The sequence below is a fragment of the Microcebus murinus genome, chromosome 8 (assembly GCF_040939455.1).
Source record: "Microcebus murinus isolate Inina chromosome 8, M.murinus_Inina_mat1.0, whole genome shotgun sequence".
Classification (NCBI taxonomy): Eukaryota; Metazoa; Chordata; class Mammalia; order Primates; family Cheirogaleidae; genus Microcebus; species Microcebus murinus.
The window spans coordinates 78797851-78816224 of NC_134111.1; the positions used below are offsets into that span (position 1 = coordinate 78797851).

An 18374-nucleotide genomic window follows, 5' to 3' on the forward strand; every position below is an offset into this window, starting at 1 on the left:
AAAAAAAAAAAAAAAAAATAGGCCGGGCGCGGTGGCTCAGGCCTGTAATCCTAGCTCTCTGGGAGGCCGAGGCGGGTGGATTGCTCAAGGTCAGGAGTTCAAAACCAGCCTGAGCAAGAGCGAGACCCCGTCTCTACTATAAATAGAAAGAAACTAATTGGCCAACTGATATATATATATAAAAATTAGCCGGGCATGGTGGCACATGCCTGTAGTCCCAGCTACTCGGGAGGCTGAGACAGAAGGATCGCTCGAGCCCAGGAGTTTGAGGTTGCTGTGAGCTAGGCTGACGCCACGGCACTCACTCTAGCCTGGGCAACAAAGCAAGACTCTGTCTCAAAAAAAAAAAAATAAATAAAAAAAAAATAAAAAAAAAAAAAAATAAAAAAAAAATAAAAATAAATCAGCAAGGCATAAACTCATCATTCTAATGATAAGGCCTACCCTAAATGTCAAAATAGTTTTCTAAATTATGGTAAACATCCTCTATTTGGAAAACTTTTTAGCAAAAAAGGAAAGATTATAAAACAACATCAAACACTTCTTAGCAGTCTGGTAGGAAGTAAATCTGAATAATTCAAGTAATACTTCTAATTATTTTTCAATTAGTATATATTCTTTCCTACCTTCTACACATAGATTAAAAACCCCCAATATTATCATTTATTACAAGACCTAATTAGTTCTTATCATTTATCTCATTTAGGCAAATGATAAAACTAAGCAGAGAAGTCAGGAACTACTTTATAAGGCCACAAACCAAACCAATCAGTACCAAGACTTCAAGCAGCAACTCTCAGGGGGAAAAATGTTTTTTAATAATTCCAGAAGTCCCATGAAATCAATAAAAAGAATAAAACACTCAAATATACTTTTCAAATAATTCCCTAAATTTACTACTGAGTTTTTTTTAAAATGCCATCTTTCATTATTAGAAGTATTGCAAAGTTTACTTAGATTATCCCCAGAACTCAACATTTAAATTTATCACATAGGAAGGAAGGAAAGAAGGGAAGGAGAGAGGGAATCAAAGGGAAGAGAAGGAAAGAAGGGAAGAAAAGGGGAAAAAGGAAGAGAGAGAGGGGGAGAAAGAGAGAAGACAGGACAAGACATGAAAAGGGAAAATTCTAAGTCTGCTAATTAAATCTCGTGATCAGCTCTTACCTGCGATCCTCTGATTTGGGGATGGGGTTGGTGCAGCGTTGGCTGTTATACTTGGCCACATATTCACATTGCTTGAAGGGGGCAGTCTTGTCCTCCAGAACGTGTCTGATACAGAAAGCGTAGCCGTTGAGTCGCCGCTGCTTGCACAGTTTGGGGCTATATGAGCACAAGGGCTTATTGTCAACCTCAGAGAAGTGTATATGTTTCCCTTCATACATCACGTGACTCTATTCCTTGTGAACATCAGCTAAAAGGCCACCACAAAAAAAGAAACCCAAATGATAAATCAGAGAGTATAAGGCAGAGTTAAGTTGATAATTTCACTGAGGGGCTTCTGGCCCCACAGCCATACCTGATTTTAAATCTTCTGCACCATAGCAATGTTAAGAGAACCCCAAGGATACCACAGTTTGGAATGCTGCAGAATCAAGATGAAGCAGATTGTCTACAAAAATATCAAAAGTCCTAGTTAACAAACAGAAATAAGCAAAGCTAGCTCACCCAGGATGTAAAATGCTACAATATCACCCTTCTTAATGTGATAGATTCTTCATTATAGTCCAACATCCCAATAATAAGAATATAAGAGGCATTAAAAAATAGTAAGTTACCTTACTCCCACTCCCAACAAACTGAATAACATTTAATCTGGTTAAGTTTTACAAATATCTCAAAGCAGCAGAACTTTTCCACCCAAATGAATGTCACGGGTGGCAGGTCTCTCTTTTTCTTTTTCCATTACTGTTGTTTGTATTTTCAGAACCTAAATCCCTTTACAATGTCAATAGAATAAAATGTAGATCTAAAACTTCCCTCAGAAATTCTGCTTTTTTTTTTTTTTTTTTTTTGAGACAGAGTCTCGCTTTGTTGCCCAGGCTAGAGTGAGTGCCGTGGCATCAGCCTAGCTCACAGCAACCTCAAACTCCTGGGCTCAAGCAATCCAGCTGCCTCAGCCTCCTGAGTAGCTGGGACTACAGGCATGCATTACCATGCCCGGCTAATTTTTTCTCTATATATTTTTAGTTGGCCAATTAATTTCTTTCTATTTATAGTAGAGTCGGGGTCTCGCTCTTGCTCAGGCTGCTTTCAAACTCCTGATCTTGAGCAATCCTCCCGCCTCGGCCTCCCAGAGTGCTAGGATTATAGGCGTGAGCCACCGTGCTCGGCCAATTCTGCTTTTTTTGATATGCTGGCAAAATATTTGGCAATTTGTAACAACTGTTTTCATGGAATACAAAATAGAACAAATTTCTGCTTTAAAAAAAATGTTATTTTCCCTCTAAAATTCCCCATACCTATCTCATCCAAACTCTATAAACTTCTTGGGCCCAAAGACTAGTCACCTGACCACATTTACATCATTCTGTTCAGTGCTGTGCACCACACCATGCTTCCAGTCACACTAACTAGGATAACAATCATGACTTATGAGTCTTTCTCAAAAGTCTTTCTTCAATAAGAAGACGGAAGGAAGAGTGGGACATGGTAGCTAAGGCCTGTAATCCCAGCTACTCTAGAGGCTGAGGCCAGAGGATCGCATGAGGCCAGGAGTTCCAGACCAGCCTGGGCAACACAGCAAGACACTATCTCAAAAAACAAATTAGCCAGGTGTGGTGGTTTGTGCCTGTAGTCCCAGCTACTTGAGGGGCTAAGGCGGGAGCATCACTTGAGCCCAGCAGTTTGAGGCTGCTATGAGCTATGATCATGCCACTGCACTCCACCCTGGACAATCAAGCAGGACCCTGTCTCTAAATTAAAAAGAAAAGAAAGAAAACAAGAAAAATGGAAGGAAGAAATTATACAATACCCACTCACTACCTCTCCATACAAAAAAAGGTCCAACAGAGCATTTATATTAACACCAGACAGAAACAATCTATTTTGTGAAGTCAGAATCCTAGTGAGCTGGTCTAGCCCACACTCCTCCACCCTCCCATTAAGATGACTGATGGAACAGTTTAGACACCTGCTACCGAAAAAGTCAAGAAATACCCTTTTCTTCACCAGTGAATAACCAAATACATAAATGCTTAAGGTGTCAGAAGACATGGTTGCTCAAGTCCAAAATCTGCTGTTTACTGTGTTACCCTGAGCAAATCATTTAGCTTTTCAGTTATCTCATCTATAAAACAGGGATAATAACAGCAGCAATATTATCATCAGGTTGTTTTAAGGATCAAATGATACAAAGCATGCAATATACTAAGTGTCACACCTAGTACATGTAAGCACTGGACAAATGGCAGTTATTATTCATAAATGTTAATTCTTTTAATATATTACTACATTACACTTATCAGTAATAAGGTAAAGAATTTGTATTCTCCTCGAGTAACACTTCACTTACTGTAGTAGGAAAAACAAAACACCTGAAATACTAGCTCAGTGAATAAAAATCATATTCATTACTAAGTAAATCTAATCACACATGAATATAAAAAAAAAAACAAGAGCTTTCCCTTTTTACCTTACAAGGATGCGATGAAAAGTTGGACTAAAAATTGAAATTTAGCTGTCCTAAAGATCTGAATGTTTAGGATAGAAAATATTTCAAAGCAAACCCATCATCTTTCATTTTTATACTCCCTTTGCTCTACTCATCCACCTGGCTGAGTATATCTTTCACAAATTAGCTCAAGTAAATCTATATGAACTTCAGAAAAAAAATACCATGGATACAAGTAAATAAAAGAAGTCATTTATAGAATAGGTTTGATTGCCTTTACAGAAAAAAGAAGCCTACATATCTACATGTCTGAGAATATCTTATAAATCATAGAAGACTGTGGGCAGGGATGAACAGATAAGAAAGGCAATGTTCACTTTTTATCCTGACATATTCTAAGTATGCAAGCGTATCCTCTGTCAATATTGATGATTTCCCCTTTCTTTCCAGTTTTCGTTTTTGTCTTTAAGATACCGAGTCTTGTTTGTTGTCCAGGCTAGAGTGCAGTAATGTGACCACAGCTCACTGCAACCTCAAACTCGTGGGCTCAAACAATCCTGCCTCAGCCTCCTGAGTAGCTGGGACTACACATGCCAGCCACCATGCCCAGCTCTTTCCAGTTTTTATGCATATTTTCCTCCTAAAAAATTGAACTAGCTGGAACTGCTAGAACAATGTTAATAATGGCGACACCATTACTCTTAAATTTAAATGAGAATTGCTTTGAGTCAACATTGGGAATAAATAAGACATATTTCCCATTATGTTAAAGAAGTTATCAAGTCAGTCGTAATTCTTATTTTATTGCTTTTCATGTTTTTACTCAGAATTGAAGGTTAATTTTACCAAACTCTTTTTCAGTATTTAGACAGTGATCATTTTTCTCTTTTGCACTTTTTAAAAACTACAGTGTTTAGCATTTCCAGATACTGAACTCTTCTTACATTCCCAGATATAAGAAGAAAAGCAACTTGGTCATTGTGTATTACCCGTTTAACATGATGCTGACTAACTAATAGCTGGGGTTTTTGTAATTTCAGAATGGTCTAGAGTTTTCTTTTTGTGTGCTTTGTCAGATCTGGTATCCATATTTATGTTTCAAAAATAATTTAGAAAATGTTTCTCTTTTTCCATGTTGCTGAACAACTTAAAAAGTATTTGTTATCTTGTTCCTTAGAAAGTTGCCTGGTTCTAATAGTGTTGTTTTGTGCAACAGCTCAGGTTTTCAAATTTATCTGCATACAATTAAGCAGAGTGACCTCTTACATTTAACTTTCTAAATATCTGTGATTCTTTTTTAATGCTGTGTATGTTGATATATATGTGATATTTATACTTTCTCTTTGTTCGTGATTAGATTTAATAAGTTTGTCTGTTTAATATTTTTTTTTATTGCTGAGTTAGAGATGAAGTGTTTAATATTTTTAACACCATCTATAAAACAAGAAAAACTCTTTGATTTATTACTACCTCCATTTATCTGTATTCTAATTCATCAAATTCTGCTTTTATCTTCACTAACAATACTTTCTTTCTCCTTTCTTTACATTTATTTTTTCCTACCTCTTTGGGTTGAATTCTTTTATTTTCATTCTTTCTTTGTACAGTAGTTTATTTACATCTATGAATTTTCCTCTGAGTACTACCTTAGCCATATCCCATAGGTACTAATACATAGAATTTTGATTATTAGTGCTTTCTAGTTCATTTGGATTTGACTTTTTAATATCTTCTTTGACCCAAGATTTACTTAATTTTTTCAGATGGTACTGTTTTATATTTTTGTTTTAGTTCTAGTTAAGAAGAAATAATATAATCTGCATATATCTCTGCCTTTTGGATTTGGCTGATATTTCCCCTTAGGGCCTAATAGGTATTCTTGGGAGCATTCTAGGAACATTCAGTGTTTCCAGGGTATATTGTTTGTTATACCATATATAATGTTACTTAAATCCCTATGACCTTACTTATTACTTACTTTGTCTGTCAGCTTTGTCAAAGGCTGGAGGAACTGTATCAAAATCCCCTATAATGGGCCAGGCGTGGTGGCTCCCGCCTATAATCCTAGCACTTTGGGAGGAGGAGGCGGGCGGATTGCTCGAGGTCAGGTGTTCAAAATCAGCCTGGGCAAGACCCGTCTCTGCTAAAAATAGAAAGAAATTAATTAACCAACTAAAAATATATATACAAAAAAATTAGCCAGGCATGGTGGCGCATGCCTGTAGTCCCAGCTACTCGGGAGGCTGAGGCAGTAGAATCGCTTGAGCCCAGGAGATTGAGGTTGATGTGAGCTAGGCTGACACCATGGCACTCACTCTAGCCTGGGCGACAAAGTGAGACTCTGTCTCAAAAAAAGAAAAACAAAAACAAATCCCCATTGGATTTGCTGAATACAGAAAAAAAAAAAAAAAAAAAAAAAAAAAAAAAAAAAAACAAATCCCCTATAATAATCTAATTTCTGTCTGTTTCTGCATATAACCTTTGTTGGTATACATTTTAGCACAATATTATTTAGTATATGAGATGCATGATCATTAGACTGTCAATCTTTAAGAATTCAACTCAGCCAGGCACACTGGCTCATGCTTGTAATCCCAGCCCTTTGGGAGGCCAAGGCAGGAGGATCACTTGGGCCCAGGAGTTCAAGACCAGCCTGGGCAACATAGCAAGACCCCATCTCTACAAAAAATAAAATATTTAGCCCACTGTGGTGGTGTAGGCCTGTAGTCCTAGGTACTTGGGAAGCTGAGCTGAGAGGACTGCTTGAGCCCAGGAGTCCAAGGTTGCAGTGAGCTATGATCGTACCATTGCACTCCAGCCTGGGTGACAGAGCAAGACTCTGTCTCTTTAAAAAAAAAAAAAATTCAATTCAAGTGATGCATTTTGTCCTTTTTTTTCTTTAAGTATGGAATGCTTCACAAATTTGTGAAGTCATCCTTGTGTGTCATCCTTGTGCGAGGGTCATGCCAATCTTTATATCGTTCCTATTTTAGTATATGTATTGCCCAAGCAAGCACCATTTTGTCTTGAATTCAATCTTATCTGACACAAATATTTGGTTTGAATTTGTCAATCAAGCCTCTGCCCACACTTTTTTTTTTTTTTTTTTTTTTTTTTTTGAGACAGAGTCTCGCTTTGTTGCCCAGGCTAGAGTGAGTGCCGTGGCGTCAGCCTAGCTCACAGCAACCTCAAACTCCTGGCTCAAGCAATCCTCCTGCCTCAGCCTCCCAAGTAGCTGGGACTACAGGCATTTACCACCATGCCCGGCTAATTTTTTGTATATATATTAGTTGGCCAATTAATTTCTTTCTATTTTTAGTAGAGACGGGGTCTCGCTCTTGCTCAGGCTGGTTTCGAACTCCTGACCTCGAGCAATCCGCCCGCTTTGGCCTTCCAGAGAGCTAGGATTACAGGTGTGAGCCACCGCGCCCGGCCGATCTGCCCACACTTTTGCTCTCAACTTTTCTGAGGCACTGTATTTTAGACCATGGGTCAGCAAACTATTTCTTATAAGACAAACATGACCCACTGCCAGTTTTTGTAAATAAAGTTTTATTGCACCACAGCCATGTTAATTCATTTACATACTGTCCATGGCTGCTTTTGTGCTATAACAGCAGAGTAGCTGCAACAGAGACTGTACAGCCACAAAGCCTAAAATATTTACTAAAATATTATTTGCTCTCCATCTACACAGCCTGCAGCGATCTGTGTAAATAGTTCACTAATCACTTGACCCAGAAAACCCTACGAAATCATTTAAATCAAGAGGTTCAAATCTTTGTATTCACTTTAAGAACACCTGTGAAACTGCACAGGCCATCAAAGGTATGCATGTACAAAAAAAACCACCAAGTATCTGAAAGATGTCACTTTATACAATTTGTACCATTCTGATGTTATAATGGTGGAGTTGGTAGGTGCGCACAGGCCAAAGAATGGGGCTGGACACAGGGTCGGTGGCCCAAAAAGAGTGTTGATTTTTTGCTGCACATGCTTAGAAATGCAGAGAGTAATGCTGAACGTGAGGGTTTAGACGTATTATAGATTCTCTGGTCACTGAGTATATCCAGATGAACGAAGCACCCAAGATGCACTACCACTCTTACAGAGTTCATGGTCAGCTTAACCCATGTATGAACTCCTCTTGCCACATTGAGATGACCCTTACACAAAAGGAACAAATTGTTCCAAAACCAGAAGAGGAGGCTGCACAGAAGGAATCCCAGAAAAAATTGAAACAACAAAAACTTATGGCATGGGAATACATTCAGCATAAAATAAATGCAAAAAAGTAAAAAATATACATATTATTTGCTGATCCTTTTTTTAGATGCACCTCTTACTGGGTTTGACTTTTTGCTCCAATCTTAGTCTTATCTTTTTTTTTTTTTTTTTTTGAGACAGAGTCTCGCTTTGTTGCCCAGGCTAGAGTGAGTGCCGTGGCGTCAGGCTAACTCACAGCAACCTCAAACTCCTGGGCTCAAGCAATCCTTCTGCCTCAGCCTCCCAAGTAGCTGGGATTACAGGCATGCGACACCATGCCCGGCTAATTTTTTATATAAATTAGTGGTTAGTTGGCCAATTAATTTCTTTCTATTTATAGTAGAGACGGGGTCTCGCTCTTGCTCAGGCTGGTTTTGAACTCCTGACCTCAAGCAATCCGCCCGCCTCGGCCTCCCAGAGTGCTAGGATTACAGGTGTGAGCCACCGCACCCGGCCCCTTAGTCTTATCTTTTAATAAGTTTATCCAATTTATAATTTTATGTTTCTAATAGATAATTCATTTTAAATTCTCTTATTTAGTGCATTGTTTTAATTTGATCTTTTTATTACATATTTCACTATGTAATAACATAAAAACAACATGGGTTTGAACTGTGCAGGTCTACTTATACATGGATTTTCTTTCACCTTTGCTACTCCTGAGACAGTAAGATCAAACCTCTCTTCTTCCTCCTTCTCAGCCTACTCAACAGGAAGATGAGGATGAAGACCTTTATGATGATTCATTTCCAGTTAATGAATAGTAAATATATCTTCTCTTCCTTATGCTTTTCTTAATAACATTTTCTTTTCTCTAGCTTACTTCACTGTATTATAAGAATACAGTATATGATACATATAACATACAAAATATGAGTTAACTGTTTATGTTATCAGAAAGGCTTCTAGTCAATTACTAGTTAAGTTTTGAGGGAGTTAAAAATTACATGCAAATTTTCAACGACCTGGAGAGTTGGCACCCTAACCCTCACATTGTTCAAGTGTCAACTGTAGTCTGTTTCCTTGGAAGATTTATAGTCTCTCTCCTTTAGATAACACTTCTTTACTCCATACTAAGAAAACTAGTACGCTTAGCATTATAGCAATCCCACCATGAATGATGAGAAAAATTTCCACACTTGCAACCACCTACCCGTCCTCAGATCTCAGTGTTTTTTCCCTTATAATGTTGTTTTTACATTGCATAGTTTAAAAGATTTTAACTTTAGTTCTATATTTAAATTTATTCAATGCTATTCATTAATCCTTTTAACTTATAAACTATTGAATCAAAAGATGAATGGAAAACTATAATAACACAGTCTCCTCTTTTCCATCCCCCTAGGAACTTATTTATGGCAACTGTAACCCATGATTTTTCTGTCTGAAAATATAAATCAATTGGTATTACACTTAACTATAGCTTGCCTGGACATAAAATCTTCGGTCATATATTTTTTACCTACTGATATATATATTGTTTCATGTTGGAAAAGCCTGAGGCTAGTAGTCTCTTGACTTTATAAGGGACTTGTTTTTTATATTTTGATCTAACAATAAAAGTCTTTATATTTAAAGATTAGAAACTGCTCTAGAATTTCAAATCTCCTTTTATCCTGGGAAATTCTTCCTTAATGTCTTGAAAATGTTTTTCTGTTTCATTTATTTTGCTGACATCTTCAGGGGATATTGATTATTGATATGCTAAATTTACTATATTCCTTATCTGTCACTATCTCTCTAGTCTTCCTTCATATTTATTTTTTCCTTTTTTTTTTTTTAAGAGATAGGGTCTCACTCTGTCGCCTAGGCTGGAGTGCAGTGGTGCAATCATAGCTCACTGCACTCCATATTTCACATAGTTCAATGCAGCCTCAAACTCCTGGGCTCAATCGATCCTCCTACCTCAGCCTTCCGAGTTTCTGGGATTACAGGCATGGGCCATCACACCTAGCTATTTTTTAGATTTTGGATTGCTCAAATTTCTCAAGCTTGCCTCCATTATCCCCAGCTATAGTGTGTATTTGCTGCTTTGAAAGTGACCCTCATTTCTATAATGACCATATTTTTCTCTTTTATTTTATACTCTGGTTCCATCAGCTCACTCTGATCTCCTTCTGTTATCTTATCATTTTATTTCTTGAGCTTTTGTATCTCATCTTTAAACTTTTGTTTCAAAGGAACCGTCTTACCCCTAGCCCGCCCTCACCTCCTGGCATAGGGCATTATTTGTTCACTTTTCTCTTGAGGCTTGACTCCACACTGGACTAGTTTCCCTAAATCACAGGGGCCCACATGACATAGATTTTGAGGGGATGTTAATTTTGGCTTTATTTCTCTTACGTTGACCAAGATGGGGAGCTGTAAGGCTGCTTGCTGCCAGTTTCTCTACTCTGAAATCCTTGCAAAAATGGTAAGACTGTACAGACTGTAACTGAAGCCCCACCTCTCCTGCCACTCAGGGAGCCAACATACATACCCAGCGGTGCCCATCCAACCATAAGTGTTATTGACTTGGTCCTCAGGGTGGGAGAAAGCTGCTTTTTCCCTCATTTTGCCTGATTCTATAGAGGAAATCATCCCCTCTTGGTACCCTCTCTTGCCCTGGTGGAATTTTCACTGCACTCAATAGCGTTCATTCTTAAATTCTGATTACAAGGTTATGGTAGTTATCAAAGATTGAGTTTCTTTTCTGTTTCTCATCCTCCTTATTTTTTTAGTTGGTTCAGAGAAGGAGGAACAAAGATGTCAGTACTCTGCCATTATTAACCAGAAGTATCTCTTAAATTTTTGCACAGTAAATTATTCCATAGTAAATCAAAACTATAAAACATATTTAGTATCCAATTTTTTACAACATATTACTTTTGTAATTACTACTTTTTTATTTTAAAGAATCAACAAGCTATTAAAAAAGTTGCTAAACTTGATTCAATTCCTTTCACCATGTCAAATTCACATGATTCTAGCTTTGATGGCAAATATTTACTTACTAAACACTTATAGGCCGGGCGTGGTGGCTCACGCCTGTAATCCTAGCACTCTGGGAGGCGGAGGCGGGCGGATTGCTTGAGGTCAGGAGTTTGAAACCAGCCTGAGCAAGAGCAAAGACCTGTCTCTACTATAAATAGAAAGATATTAATTGGCCAACTAATATATATATATATAAAATTAGCTGGGCATAGTGGTGCATGCCTGTAGTGCCAGCTACTCAGGAGGCTGAGGCAGAAGGATCGCTTGAACCCAGGAGTTTGAGGTTGCTGTGAGCGAGGCCGACGCCATGCCACTCACTCTAGCGTGGGCGACAAAGCGAGACTCTGTCTCAAAAAAAAAAAAAAAAACTAAAACTAAACACTTATGAAAAGTCCATCATTTTCCCAGGAGCTGTACAAGATATAATAGTAAGAAACATAATCTATGAGGTGAGCTGCATTCAAAAGAGAGAAAGTAAATAACTGGGGGAACTAACTCTGACCACCCAGGGTTCCTCTAGGGGTTCCTCGCCAAGTCTAAGGGCAGGCTGCTCCCTCTCCCAAGAGCAATGGACCCCTTCCCTCCTGATTTTCTACCTAGTGCCCATCCCTTCCTTTGGCCAGCCCTAGTTTAATCCTTCTGAATACAGTTTAGTTGTCCCCACATGCAGACCCCTAAAGGCTGAGTTTGTTACATGCTCCTCTCTGTGTACTTCTCCGCTTGGGCACTCAACACACTCTATGTTAAATTGCCCATTCTGTTGTCTTCCCTCCTAGAAGGACAAACCATTTTCTGAGCATCACTACGTCCTAGAGCCTTGCACAGTGCCTGGAAGTTACCTGGTGCTCAGTAAGTGCATGCTGATACATAAACAGATTCTGTTAATTCTAGATTGTCTACCCAAAGGTTACTACATGCATTCATCCACTGACCATCTTCAGATAGTCTACACAATCATTTATGATAGCCATAGTCATACACCAAAAGAAAGCTAATATAATTTAGAAGCTTTAAAATTTCTGAATATTCCAGTACATCTGATGAAACAACACCAAATGTTTCATCAAACAGATGTCATATAATTTGCTACCCATTATTTATTTAGAAATATTTAAATAAAAGAATTCCTGGCCGGGCGCAGTGGCTCACGCCTGTAATCCTAGCACTCTGGGAGGCCGAGGCGGACAGACTGCTCTAGGTCAGGAGTTTGAAACCAGCCTGAGCAAAAGCGAGACCCCGTCTCTACTATAAATAGAAACAAATTAATTGGCCAACTAACATATATATATAAATGTAAAATTAGCCGAGCATGGTGGCACATGCCTGTAGTCCCAGCTACTCGGGAGGCTGAGGCAGGAGGATTGCTTGAGCCCAGGAGTTTGAGGTTGCTGTGAGCTAGGCTGACGCCACGCGGCACTCACTCTAGCTTGGGCAACAAAGTGAGACTCTGTCTCAAAAAAAAAAAAAAAAAAAAATTCCTACTTGGGAGGCTGAGGTGGGAGGATTGCTCTTTCAGCATTTACCAATGTGCCAAAGCTCTTACTAATCATCTCTATTTCTATGCTATTACAAACACGTGTTGACAGCCAGGCACTTGGAATCCTAGCACTCTGGGAGGCCCAGGTAGAAGAACTGCTTGAGCTGAGGAGTTCAAGACCAGCCTGAACAAGAGTGAGATCCTGTCTCTACTGAAATGGAAAACTTAGCCAGATGTGGTGGCATGTGCCTGTAGTCTCAGTTACCCAGGAGGCTGAGGCAGGAGAATAGCTTAAGCCCAGGAGTTTGAGGCTGCAGTGAATTATGAAGTCGCCACTGCACTCTAGCCAGAGTGAGACTGTCTCAAAAAAAAAAAAAAGGTGTTTAGTTTCAACATCTAATAAACAATTTCTCTTCAGCCTTAATTTTTTTATATCTAACTGCAATTAATTTTTCTTCCCATTTCATCTTTTAATTTTTTTTTTTTTTTTTTTTTTTTTTGAGACAAGGTCTTACTCTGTTGCCCAGGCTAGGGCAGTGGCAACATCACAGCTCACTGCAACCTCCAACTCCTGGGCTCAAGTGCCCTCCTGCCTCAGCCTCCCAAGTAGCTAGGGCTACAGGTAGGTATCACCATGCCCTGTTAATTTTTCTTTCTTTCCTTTTTTTTTAGAGATGGGGTCTCACTATGTTACCCAGGCTGGACTCAAACTCCTGGCCTGAAGCAGTCCTCTTGCCTCAGCCTCCCAAAGTGTTGGGATTATAGGCATGACCCACTGTACCCAACTGCCTTTAATATTTTTAAAGTTATATCTTGAACTCCTGTTAAAGTTATATTAAAATATAACTTTATATTATTATTTGCATCTTCCTTTTGAATAGACTATTCTCTATTTTCAAATCCCTCTTTTAAAAGCCCAATTTAATCTTTATACTTTGCCTAGGCAAGTCTCAAATTCTCTGGGCTTAAATTAAGTGATCCTTCTGCTTCAGCCTCCTGAGTAGCTGGGACTGCAGGCACATGCCACAGTGCCCCAAATTGATTATTGTTTTAATATCAAAATCACTTTGTCTATAAACCAGAGACAACTATTCATCTGTCTTCTCTACATTAATAGGCTTTTTCCTTTTTAAATAAAGAAGAAATCAGGACAAAAGCACAAACCCAGTTCTCAGGAAAAAAGCCCCCCCCCTTTTTTCATTCTTTACCTTTAGACTTCCACAACTGGAGTGCTCTACCCTCACTTCACAAAAGCTGAAGTTTACCTCACCTTCACTCTTTGGCATAAAGTGCAAGGAAACATATAATATGTTATATAAAGTTCATAAATAATGTTATATAAAGTTTATACAATCTTAATCAAATGTCTTTTAGACCCTAATATTTATATACTATCACATTTTCTAATCCATGAAAACAAAAAGCTGAAACTAAGCTGTACCTTTTAACACATGATGAATATCACTTAAAAAAAGAAGAGAAAAGCTTAGCCAGACTAAATTTATTAACAGCCCTATCAGCCACACCTTCAGCTGTGGAGACAACTTGCTTGGACTATAAACGGATCTATGCACTCTTAAAGGAGAGAACACGGGTAATTAAGCATTTTAGAGCAGCAGAGAACCTACACTCTTATTTAATTACTACCAGAAAGCAGAAATAACTATTACTGAGCATAGACAATATTCAAATCCCACAGAAAGAATAGTTAAACAGCAAACATATCCATATACTGGAACTCAAGAGTATGAAATACAGTTAGGTCTTTAAAAAAAAAAAATCCTCCTTGACATTATACACTAAGTTTAATTGGAAAATAAAACCATTCATTTCCATAGTTTCTTTGTTCTTGCACATACAAAATAAGACATTAGCAAGGAGAAAAGGAAGACATGCTTTTAACAAAAGCAGCCAAAGGCCCTTTCAGTCTTCCAATGGTAACCACAAAACAATCAGACAAAAATATGAACATTACTCTCTTAGGGACTCCTAGTGTATCACCTCCATGTGGAATCTTTGTCATTATTGTTCTTTTGATTCTCGTGTTTCAGAAGCATGTTCATTTCACTGCCACACCATTTTCCCCTAATTGCCACCTGTAATTTTATACCCTACCACTTTTAAAGAGTCTTGACCTACAATATACCTAACAATTTTTTAGAAAACTACAATAAGCCTACTAAATTCTCAGAATGTTAGTTTCCTAATATATTTAATGCAAATGAAAAGAATATGTACTTATTCCAGGAGTGGCTACTGTTAAAATCATGTTTAGAGTCTCACACCTTAAAGTCTTAAAAATGTTTTTCTGAATACCTACAATGTGCAGTGATTTTAAAAAAAATGTTTTTCCTCCATGTTAAGTCTTTTTTAAATGAGTTTTAATTCAACTTGACGGAGTACAAAAATATAGTAAGATATTAAACAGATGACTACATATTGATTTTAAAAACCTTAACTTCCATATATCAGTGTAAAAAGTAGTAAAATTAGACTGAGAAATGATGAAAATATACCAACTGACGTGATTGGAAGAAAAAGAATCCAAAAACTGCTTATCATCCAAAAATATTATATAAACAACATTCATTATAATTAAATTTCAAACTAGACTATTTTAAAATGCTTATTGAGTATCTATTATGTACCAAATACTGTGCTCAAACATCGCTGTACAAGTTTGCGTTATGAATTTAAATAGCCTTTACACTTCTTTACAGATTTATTAGAAAGATAAGGATAGTTTATGAAGCAATAGAGATTACTCATTGGCTCTGGTAGGTATCAGAGATGGGGCTCAAATCTAGTTCCGCTAATTACTAGGTGTATGACCTTGGGCAAGTTATTCTACTTCAGTTTTCTCATCTGCAAAGGGAAGATTATAATTGTATGTATTAATACCTCATTGAGTTGCTTAGAATTAAACTAGGTATTTCATGAACTGTGCTTAGCATGATACCCACAGCACATAGTAATCACTTAATGTTAACTACTAATAGAAACAGTAAGCAGTAGCTTATTAGTATTATCATTTTAATCTAGAATCTGCAGGACTAAAATGCACTTTCCAGCTGCTAGTGGTTTCCTGAATGGTACAGTGTAATTCTACATTAATTCAGGTCCTCCCACCTTATTGTGGATAGGGTTACAGAATCTACTGAGATTTGTTTCCTATAATTCACACTAAAAATCTAACATCAAAAATATTTTCTAGGCCGGGCGCTGTGGCTCACGTCTGTAATCCTAGCTCTTGGGAGGCCGAGGCGGGCGGATTGCTCAAGGTCAGGAGTTCAAAACCAGCCTGAGCAAGAGCGAGACCCCGTCTCTACTATAAATAGAAAGAAATTAATTGGCCAACTGATATATATATAAAAAAATTAGCCGGGCATAGTGGCGCATGCCTGTAGTCCCAGCTACTCGGGAGGCTGAGGCAGGAGGATCGCTCAAGCCCAGGAGTTTGAGGTTGCTGTGAGCTAGGCTGACGCCACGGCACTCACTCTAGCCTGGACAACAAAGCGAGACTCTGTCTCAAAAAAAAAAAAAAAAAAGAAAAAGAAAAATATTTTCTACATTCCATAAAGCACTTAGATACTGATGTTATGATGTTAAAATGCTAGAAAAATGAGCAGTGTTTGAAATTTTGGTTACAGCATTTATTAGCTCCAGTTAATAATCCTTCACAACAAATGCTTTCTGAATTCCTATACGTCACAGTCACTCTCTATTGTTAGAGACTCTACATTGCACGACTAGAAGGAAAACTAAGTTCTAGTTACACTCCTTAAAGTTCTTTTGTTCTAAGAATCTGAAACTAATGGCCTCTTTGTTACTAAATTCCACATACACTTTTCCATCTTTGTAGCTTACTTGACCTCTTTGCAGCTTCTGACACTGCTGACCACTTTCTCTTTCTTGAAAATCTCTACTTTTTGGCTGCTCAGTCAGTGGCTTCCTTTCTCTTGCTCTCACACTTCCAGGTCAATATTCCCCAAGGTCCTTTTAATTATATTTTATTGGGGTGTAGGATGAAATGCCTACAGAGGCTGCAGGAATGGGCCAGGGGCATTCTCTGGCAAATTTTGTTCATCTATAGGCTGACTCAAATCATTTCCAGCAAGTTGTTGCAATTAAAAAAAACAAAATGCAAATCCCCAAGGTTCCAGATCTTCCAAGTTTTCAAAAGAAGATAAAAATCCAAAATGTATCACAAAATCTAATGTTTTTCATGTCAGTAGCTCATTTAAACTTTTGTTTGGCCAGGCATGGTAACTTATGTGCATAATCATAGCCCTTTGGGAGGCCAAGGCAGGAGGATCACCTGACACCAGGAGTTCAAGACCAGCCTGAGCAACATAGGAAGAGCCTGTTTCTACAAAATATAAACTGAATTTTTTTTTTTTTTTTTTTTAGAGAGACAAGCGTCTCACTCTGTCACCCAAGTTGGAGTGTAACGGTATGATCATCGTGCACTACAGCCTCGAACTTCTGGGTTCAAGCAATCCTCCTGCCTCAATCTCCCAAGTAGCTGGAACTATAGGTGTGTACCACCACACTCAGCTAATTTTTAATTTTTTTTTTTTGGTTCGTTTGTTTTTTAGAAATGAGGTCTCAATGTATTGCCCAGGCTGGTCTGGAACTCCTGGCTTAAAGCAATCCTCCCATCTCAGCCTCCCAAAGCCCCAGAATTACAGACATGAGCCACCATGTCTGACCTAAACTTTGAAACATACAAGAATATATAACCATGACCAAGTCATTTTATAAATCTGTTTCCTCATTTGTGAAAAAGCAGTGATAAAGTCACACACATAGACACAAAAAGTATGAGTCAAACATTTCTACAGGCTTTTATCAGAATTTTTACTCTATATCTCCCCCAAGAAGAGGTTATTACCCCAGATTTCAATCCAAATTTACAAAATTGAATGTACATGAATGCATTATTCTGGAGAAGAGTCTAACACAGGGGTCCTCAAACTTTTTAAACAGGGGGCCAGTTCACTGTCCATCAGACCGTTGGAGGGCTGGACTATAGTTTTTAGAAAACTATGAACAAATTCCTACGCACACTGCACATATCTTATTTTGAAGTAAAAAAAACAAATGGGCAAAAACACTTGCATGTGGCCCAAGGGCCTTAGTATGAGGACGCCTGGTCTAAGACTAAGAACCACTGACTAAACCAAACTTACCTACTTCTGCCATTTCAGCTGCCATCTATATGAGAATGATTCCTACACCTACATCCGGTCAACCTATGCAGCCCACCTTACTTACCTCGTTAACCTGCCTGTGCGGTCTTCGAACCCTGTTTTGTTTTTTTGAAACAGAGTCTCACTCTGTTGCCCAGACTAGAGTGCTGTGGTGTCAGTCTAGCTCACAGCAACCTCAAGCTCCTGGGCTCGAGCAATCCTACTGCCTCAGCCTCCCGAGTAGCTGGGACTACAGGCATGCGCCACCATGCCCGGCTAATTTTTTCTATGTATATTTTTAGTTGTCCAGCTAATTTCTTTCTCTTTTTAGTAGAGACGAGGTCTTGCTCTTGCTGAGGCTGGTCTCGAACTCCTGAGCTCAAACAATCCACCCGCCTCAGCCTCTCAGAGTGCTAGGATTACAGGCGCACCCGACCGAAACCCTTTTTCAATCTCTTCTCAGTAGCTGCCTCATTGGTCTAATTCTAATCTTGCCCTCCTTTATTCCATTTAGTATCAATACAACTCAAACTTCCCAAATCCCAAATAATTTATCTGGCCCAAAGTCTTCAGGGTTTGCTTACAAACTCAAAAGAAATCCAAACACCTTACACTAACACACAAACTCCTCACAACCTGGCCAGATTGACCTTTCCCTCCCTCATTATTTATTCCCCAACATTAGGGCCAGACAGAACCACAATTTGCAACACAGGATACTCTTTTGTCCCAAGGCATTTACTCATACTTAGAGGTCCCACCTCCCGAAATGCCTGACCCCTCCCATTTGCCTGAGGCAGGAACCTCCACAGCAAAGACCTCACTTTAAAGCCTGCCCTTAGGCCAGAATGGAAAA

The 18374-nt window shown here is 38.5% G+C and overlaps 1 protein-coding gene and 1 pseudogene across 9 annotated transcripts in view; both read right to left on the bottom strand.

Moving 5' to 3' along the window:
* The window catches only part of INO80D (INO80 complex subunit D), an 83229-nt gene that overhangs the window by 58488 nt on the left and 6367 nt on the right, over window positions 1-18374 (bottom strand). For 3 of the 9 annotated variants that reach the window (XM_076005858.1, XM_076005859.1, XM_076005860.1), the window contains exon 2: window positions 1165-1411. In XM_076005858.1, coding sequence (XP_075861973.1) covers window positions 1165-1382 — 218 coding nt within the window. In that variant the 5' untranslated portion in view covers window positions 1383-1411. Of the gene's footprint in view, window positions 1-1164; window positions 1412-1516; window positions 1610-5588; window positions 5754-18374 lie in introns of all 9 variants that reach the window. The other 6 variants (XM_076005856.1, XM_076005854.1, XM_076005853.1 and 3 more) reach the window with 4 other exon arrangements.
* LOC142872403 (uncharacterized) lies at window positions 6528-6627 on the bottom strand (annotated as a pseudogene).